An 8,413-nucleotide genomic window follows, 5' to 3' on the forward strand; every position below is an offset into this window, starting at 1 on the left:
AGTTCCCCTGGCAGTAAACTATTATACATGGAAGGCAAGAATATCTGCAACTGAAGTATGGATATTGACCAGTTTGACCTGGGTATGTATTGACGTGGCTTTCAAGGAAGAGCCCCATTGGACCCAGTGCTTGCTGGGTGGCATTACCTGGATCCCCAGGAAGATGCAGAGATGCCATGGTGGGACTTCCAAGATGCCATAGGCCAGGTGGCTGCTGCTGTGACTCCCGTGCTGGCCCTCCTTCTTCCCGCTTTGGCCAGCATCATGGAATGTGAGCACGTCTTCACTCCTCTGCTTGGAATAAGAGAAGGATACATTTGGGCCTTTCACAAGGAATCAGGTGGACTTCCTGACTTCAGCCATACAGAAGGACGGTCTTCCAGAGGCAAGATGCAAGGAGACAGGGTTGACCGTTGGCCAGGCTGGGATTTCTATCTAGGTCCAGACTCCAAAGACCGATGGTTTTTGGTTTACACTTCCCTGCGATGTCTGGCCCATGCAAGAGGAATGGATACTGTGCCCAAAGCCTTGGCAGAGAAGGAGCTTTGTGCAGGAAGGGATGGAAGTCAACCCCAAGGTCAGAAAAAAGGCAAGTTTTCCTCCCAGCCAGTCAGGAAAATGGGGATCCTGGTCCCAGAATCCCCAATGTCCTCATCACAGCATGTTTATTATGATAGATGGTCTCCTTTTTGCATCCCTTCTGCTGGGCTGTGAGTTCCTAGAATGCGTTGATTGTGCCTTACTCTTCTCTATTGTTCCGGTGGTCCCTGTACCCAGTGTAGACTGAGTGGATGGTGAATGAATGGAAGTTACGTGCAAACGTGAGTGAGTGCAGTGCATACAGACTGCTCTGGGGGCCACAGCCGACTTACATTCCTCCTACCAGTTCCACCAAAGTTAGCTCTGAATTCTAAACGTTCCCCTCCAACTTATTGGCTGTATAACTTACCAACCTTGAGCAAATTACTAATGTTTCTAAGCCTCACATTTCAGATTTATGTAACAGAAATGTCGATAACACCTACTTCACAGGTAGTTGAAAATATTATTAAAGCGTGAAGAAATGGGGAGGTATTGGTCAAAGGATACAAACAAATATTATAAGATGAGTTAGTTCTGGGAACCTAATGTGCAGCATAGTGGTTATAGTTAACAGTACAGTGTTATAAATGGAAAAGTTGCTAAGAGAGTAGAAAAATATTCTCACCACAAAAAGGAAATGGTAATTATGTGATGTGATGCAGATGTTAGCTTATCTTAAATTAGTGATCATTTCGCAATATATGTGTATCAAATTAACACATTGTACACCTTAAACTTACACAATGTTATGTGTCAGTTACACCTCAAAATAAAGCTGGAAAAAATTGGAGCAAGAAGCACAGTTCTGTGCCTGGCATGGTGTGTTGCCCAATGAATATTAACTGCTATGATTGCAAAGAGCTTCCAGACTCACGTTTCGAAGGCTTTAAACTAGTGCTTAGGGCTGATGTTTGAGCACGTAGCAGTGGGTGACAGGAGCATGAGAACAACGTCCCTGGTGTGGCCAGAAGGCGGCAAGGCCTCCAACGTGTAAATCAGGCAGCTCTAGCTGATGGGCCCCAGTGAGGTTCTGGGTCCTGGGTCCTGGTCCGGCCACAGAGGACAGAGCCTGCACAGTGGCACAGCCAGGTACTGCAGGCCTCTCATGGAGAAAGTTCCAGATAGAGCTTCCACACCCACCTCTGTGCCTAAGCACACTTTACTTCAGCCCATCCTCAGGAAATGGCTTCTGAACCGTGGCTGCATTATGAGCCCCATGGGTAATGCAAAATTTTACTCTGTGCACCCCTTCTTCCATGAAAATGTCTATATTTTGTGACTACAGTGGTATAAAGGCAAATTTACTATTATATATTAAAACATTTTCTTTGATACAGACGTTCCTTTTTTTTTCTTTTCGGTTTTCAAACAAATGAAACCATTTTCATGGGTGCCTAAAAGAATCGTGGGCCCTGGGTGCTGTGGCGGCTGTCTTGTTGGGAGACGCCTGGCCTGGTTTCAGGAGCTGTAACCATGCCAACAGGCTGGAGGGCCCCAAGGCTGAAATAATCAGGAGGCCTTGGAGAAACAGGCTCCTGAGGCGACTTGACCTGTTCCTCTGCGTTGCCTTGTGAGGTCCTTTGCCAAGGACGGGGAAGACCCCTTGGGGGAGGGGCAACCTAAGACAGGCATTGGCCAATATGGGCAGCAGATAAGAAATTGGGGGACATGGAGAAGGGGCAAAGAGGCCCTGCAACTCTCAGCTTGGCTTGGACACAGCCAGAGTCCTCATTGCAGTCCAGAAACAGTCAGGTGGTTCCCTCCCTACACCTGACTCAGGCTTGAAACAGTGCAGGAAAAACAGACATAAATCAGACCTGACGGTTGCCAGCGTAATCAGGCCTAAAAGTACATTCTTTAGAGTGTGCTCTGTTCCTCCCTCAGATCTCTGGTCAGCTCATGCTGCGAAGGACCTTCACGTTATTTACACCCCTTACCCTTTACGATTAAGGCGCCTGCCCCATCTTCATTCTCTTTTGTTTAGACTGGTCTCCTCTCGGACCCAAGTAAATCAGTGAATTCCTGTCACTTGTTTTCTTAAAGGTATCTATTCTCTGTGAAACTTAACATGCTAAGGTAACATGTGTACGTGTGCATTCCTGTTACCTAGCCCACTGGTAAGTTTTTCGATAAAAGCCTTGGAACAAAGGGCGACGGGGCCTTCCCCACTAAAGGGATGTGCCACGGCCTTCTCCAGTAGGAGGGAAGTGCCCCTGTCTGCTCTCCCGGCCAACAGAGAAGTGTTTGCGACATTTTGTGTTTATCCCCCCTCATCCGTGACAATCCCCGGGTTCACCTCAGCTGGCCCCGGCCGGTTTCCCTCGGGTTTCAGGGAGCGCTGTGCTCTCTGCGGAGCTCCCCTGAGGCCGTGCACCCCTATAGCCGCCGCTCAGTGCAACACTGTCTAAAGAAGTGGGAGGGAGAGACGGAGGGGGATTGCCATTTGTTCAGAAGTGAAGAGAGCCAAGAAAGCCACCAAATCAAGAACTAGATGGTTGTCCTCAACCATCTCGAGGACGCCACTGGTCCCCACAGAACTTTATTCTAAGACAGGGTTTCACAACCTCAGCACCATTGGCATTTTGGGCAGGATAATTCTGCATTGTGGTGAGAGAGAGAGAGAGAGAGAGAGTGTGTGTGTGTGTGTGTGTGTGTGTGTGTTGGGGCTGGAGCTGTTTTGCACGCTGCAGAGTGTTAAGCAGCATGGTCAGGCTTGCTGACGGTGGGTTGGCTGATCTAGCACAGCACAGTTCTGCAGAGTCATTTTGTTCCTGGGATTCTGAAGAGCATTTGCTCACTAATCTAATATTTATGTCCTAAAACATAGATGTAAGATTTTTGCTTCTGCTCTTCTATTTAACAATGCCTGGAAGCATGCATCCTCACCTAGTCCAGGAAGCCTTCCCTGATTTCACCCCACCCTGACCTCAGACTATACTAGGTCTCCCCTCCTCAGAAGCTCCTACAAAACCATGGGCCCAACATGCGTCACTGCAATTATGTTTCTTTGTCCAAAGACCATAAAGTCCCATAACGTCTCTATCTCCATCTCTAGCACATAGCGTTCATATAACTGTCTGTTGACTGATGACTTCTCAACCTGGGTGCTGCCATTGAGGTTTTGAGGAAAATGAAGAGAAGATACGCCGCTGAAAAGAAGACAGACATGTGCCCTGTTCCCTCCACTCTCCAGCTGGTCTCGGATAAGCCAAAAATGTGGGAAACATCACAGCCTTCAGAAAATGGAGTCTTCAACTTATTTCCCAAGATGTGTTTTGTTTTTTTAGCTTCCAAGAAGTAATGGCTCCAGATTGGCTCCAGGGGACAGCTCTAGAGCCCAGTCCAGAATCGCGGGTGGCACCTGTCCCGAAGACACCTGGGCTGGGCTTCATTAGGGCTACAGCCCTTGCCTGGTGCAGAGGGAGAGTCTCTTACCATCTGTAGTGGGCAGCGGCGAAAGCAGAGGGTCTCCACTCAGTTCCCCCTGTTATTTTCAAGTGGCCAAAATAGGTTGGAGAGGTGCTAGGACTAGGGCTCAAGGACCAGCTGGACGAGTCTCCAGGTGGGTTACCCTGACTTTCCTTCTGTGGGCCTCAGTCTCCCCATCTATAAAATGGGGAAAGAAGAGCCTGCTTCATAGACTTCAAAGGGACAAAATAAAGTACTTAAAGCGTGTGGGGATTTTAGTAAATATCATCTCTCTCTCTCTCTCTCTCTCTCTCTACTTCCCTCTCTCCTTCCTTTTGCTTTGTTTCAGAAAGGGCTTCTGACCAAAGAAACCATAAGCATGAGAAACCTGGAAATCAAACATTTAGGTTCAACAGCGACTAACCTGTGGGTAAAGGTAAAGCAAAGGATTTCCCACCTTTTCCTCATTCTTTTGTGATTCATTCAGAGGTCAGCACTCAGGGAGGAATCTTTGCCCCAGTGAAGGCAGGTCCAGAGTGTAGCTGCCACCCTCATCTAATAATTTAAAATCTCACCTAGATCTGTAAGCCATCGTCCTTAGCATTGACAATGAACCAGGGCACCAGCACTCCAGGCTTGGACCCTGCACCAGGCCCCCTCCTTGCTTGCTGCATGCCCCGCCCTTCCCCTTCCCTCCCTCTTACCAGCACTCACCAAGGGGTCGGGGTGCTCACAGCTGGTGACGGCAGAGTTCATGGCCACTCAGGGTCTCCTCCTTTGGGCATCCTCTCAGGATAAAAAAGAAGCGAAGTCGCTCTAGTAGAGAAAGATCAACTTCTCAACACCTCTAAAAATACTAAATGAAAGAGAAAGACAGGGATCCAGGGCTGGCTCTGGGGAGGGTGGGGCCTCCAAGTCCCTCCCTGGCTGCTGATGGATGACAGGCTCCCCCTCCAGCCCTCTCCCTGTATGATGCTGCAGGAGATCGAGGTGAATGTTTTATAATTTGATGAACTCAAATCATGTCAAATCATGGAGAAGTTAATGATCCTCCAAAGCACCAGGAAACAAGTCAGGGTACTGCCCCTCAGGGTGTGGCAGTGAGGCTGGATAATAAACTAGAGAAATTCTTGGCAAGTGGAATAGGGAAACTGAGACAAATAGGTGAACATAATGGCTGAGCAATTTACATCCTGGAGCAGTTGGTCACCAGGACAGAAGGTCTGGCAGAGGCAAAACTGGGCAAACAAGGACCTCACCCCTAGGTAACCTCTTCTGCGCAGGCATTTCTTCCCTAGAGATAACATCTAAGCCTCAGTTATATTTCAACTCCAGGCTCCAAAATGCAGCAAAACCAGGCGGGCAATACCAAAACCAACTATAATGATTAAAGACCCCCTGGTCTGGCCTGGCCTGGCACTGACCAGTCAGAGGAGTCCATGACCCTGAAAGGACGCACCTGGAGTGCTGATGACTATTCTACGGAAACCCTCTCCTGAGATCTCCCCTAGAATGCCTGCCTGCAAGAGAGAGATAAAAGCCTCAAGACAAAGAACCAGCATGAGTACTCTCTGTCTGGGGAGCAGCCGCACCATTTCCCTTTTCCTTTTCCCGCTCCCCGCGCCACCTGACTTCTTTCTTCACAGGTGTCTCCTAAACTCTAAGGCAATGGGCAGTTGGCAGCTTGTCTCTGTACCTGTCCCGAAGGCCCCCTTTTCTCTGTCTCCCCAGTGAGCCCAGCCTCAGCTTTCCTGTTGCTTCTTCTAGGCTAAGCCCTTCCTTGTTTTACTGTCCCCAGCTTTGATAAATGTATCCTCGTAGTCACCTGGACTCATGTGCAATCTTTCCTACATGAGGTACACACTACAGCTGGCCCTTGGCAGACCTACTCGGGGCCAGGCCCCTGTCACCATAATATGGCAACCCAGATGGGACACTCCTTCTTGACCTCATACAGCCAAGCTGGCTCACTCGCAGTGACTTAAACAGTCTCACTGTGGGTAGAATGGTGGGATTGCAGAGAGGAGTCCACCCAGGGCCGCCTCACAGACCAGGACTGTGCTAGGTACTGCAGAGGTCCCTTGTGCCCCACCAGCTTCTGCATTTGCATCAGGTGAGCTTGGGTGAATTCCCTTGGAATTCTAGACATCTCTGCTGTTACAAAATAAGAGTCTGAATTTATTTCATCTGTCTTTTTAAAAATCATCAAGGTAGAGCTAGAGGATGAGGTTTGAGAAGAATCCAAGCTAAGATAGGACAGAAGGGGGGAAAAATGGATGGCTGATTTTTAACATTGGCTTTCAGTTGAAGTTGCTTTCTGGTGGTCTTAACAAAACCATTTGCTGGGTAAATAAAAGTCTAAACTCAGTGGTTCAGCTTTGAGGATGAGGGGCACTTACTCCCTCTGGCTCAACTCAGACATTCTTAGGCGCTAAGAATCTTTGGAGGGGAGGCAGAGACATGTGAGAGGGTTTGACGTGCAGGCATGCAATTACCAAAAAGCCTTTACCTACTTACAAGTATCTACAAAAATGGGAAGATTTAACTAGAAGTGACCAACCTAACATGGCCAAAATATATCTCTTTGAATGCCTAAGTTAACTTTTGCATACAAAATTAACAATGACAGGTCTAAAACTAAATGAATGGGAAGCTTATATTTATTACAGATTAGAAGCCCCTAGGAGGAACACAGATCAATTAAAACTATAACAGAAAACCAAAAAATCAAAAAACCAAGCTCTGGCAGCACTACCCCTGGGTCTGGGGTCTTGGTGACAAGCAGGCTGTTATTCGGTTGTTCTGCCCACTTCCTGAACCTTCCATACCTGGTTTGATCTTTCCCCCTGGCCTTTCCCTTTCCTTGACCTGCTGGGGTTCTGTGTGGCCTGTCCAGTCTGGTCTTTCTCCCAGGTTTCCTTGGGCTGGGCTCTTTGTCCCTTTGTGTTGCTACTTTGACTACTGCTGTGTATACCTCCAGGGTCCTGCTACAATGTCTGGTTTTTGCTGCAGGTGTACCCAGCAGATGGTGGGGTTTTCTTTTCCTGCTTTTCTTTTTCTTTTTTTAACATGTTCCTTTTTTAAAAAAAAGATTTTATTTATTTACTTTTAGAGAGGGGAAGAGAAGGATAGAGGGAGAGAAACATCAATGTGTGGTTGCATTTCGCATGCCCCCTGGTGGGGACCTGGCCTCAAACCCAGGCATGTGCCCTACACTGGGAATCGAACCTGCGACCCTTTGGCTTGCAGGCCAGCGCTCAGTCCACTGAGCCACACCAGCTAGGGCTCTCCTGCTTTTCTGATAGTCCTGATGCCTCGCTTTGGTTAAGCCCCAGAAAAATGCTTCCTGCCCACCTAGAGGATTAAGTCCCAAGGTCAGAGGGCATGGAAGCTTCCTGGGTTGTGTGAATAAACCTGTAAATGCTATTATTTCCTAGTAAATCAGGCTTGACGAAATGCTGGGGCTTCCCAATGAAGCAAGCTCGGTGTCTGGTTCAGCTTCCCCATTTGTTAAGCTAGAAGTATTAAATAGGGTTTGCAAGGAAACTCGAGAAGTCTGTTTCTATTGCAAAAAGCCAGGTCACTGAGGAGGAACTATAAGAGGCTGAAATGAGAGTGGAAAGAAAAGGCAGGCAGGGATGGGGTTGTTTGGGGGCATTTCCCTTGCTGCTGGCTGATGGTTTGGGCGCAGTTGAAATTGCCATGGAGGGGAAACTACTAAGGCCCTTATACATCGTACTCTATCGGTTCTTTTTCAAAAGTATAATTTACATTCAATATTATTTTATATTAGTTTCAAGTATACAGCATAGTGGTTGAACAGTCATATATTTTATAAACCAATCCCCACAATATTTCAAGTACCCACCTAACACCATACATAGTTATAATATTATTGACTATATTCCCTATGCTGCACTTTCTACCCTTGTGACTTTTGTGACCACCAATTTGTGATTCTTAATCCCTTACCCACCTAATCCTCCCATCCCCAGGCAACTATCAGTCTGATCTCGGTATGAGTGTTTCTCATTTATTTTACTTTATCTGTTTTTAAAACTACCCAATGGAGTGTCACCTTTCTCCCAGAGTAAACTTCAATATCAGTGATAAAAATAATGATCCAATATCTGTTTTTAAATTAAAACCTATTCCCTCCCAACTAGGAAATATTATGGGGCAACATATATTTTTACAAATCAAATCTGCCCCAATTCACCTAGTAGGGTGAGACTTTTGAAACCAACAATGATGCCCAATGTGTTGTTTTTTTTTTTCAAAACGGTGAACTGTACTTAAAACTAAATAAATCTAACTAATACTTGACCAAATGGGAAAATAATGATTTTGAACAAACCGCCCAAGACAAAACTAATTTTGAGACTGACCAAATGTTTGCTAACCCTCTTTTCATAATTATTAA

The 8,413-nt window shown here is 46.8% G+C and overlaps 1 protein-coding gene across 1 annotated transcript in view; it reads right to left on the reverse strand.

The window, feature by feature from the left end:
• The window catches only part of LOC129062933 (solute carrier family 23 member 1-like), a 29,337-nt gene extending 24,591 nt beyond the window's left edge, over positions 1 to 4,746 (reverse strand). Inside the window, exons 1-2 of the mRNA XM_054563938.1 lie at positions 4,705 to 4,746; positions 148 to 294 (exon numbers count right to left, since the gene is read on the reverse strand). Of these exons, the coding sequence (XP_054419913.1) occupies positions 148 to 294; positions 4,705 to 4,746 (189 nt within the window). The remainder of the gene's footprint in view (positions 1 to 147; positions 295 to 4,704) is intronic.
• Between the last annotated feature and the right edge of the window lie 3,667 nt (positions 4,747 to 8,413).

The sequence above is a fragment of the Pteronotus mesoamericanus genome, unplaced genomic scaffold, assembly GCF_021234165.1.
Source record: "Pteronotus mesoamericanus isolate MK-2021 breed Mesoamerican mustached bat unplaced genomic scaffold, CSHL_Meso_final scaffold_85, whole genome shotgun sequence".
NCBI lineage: Eukaryota > Metazoa > Chordata > Mammalia > Chiroptera > Mormoopidae > Pteronotus > Pteronotus mesoamericanus.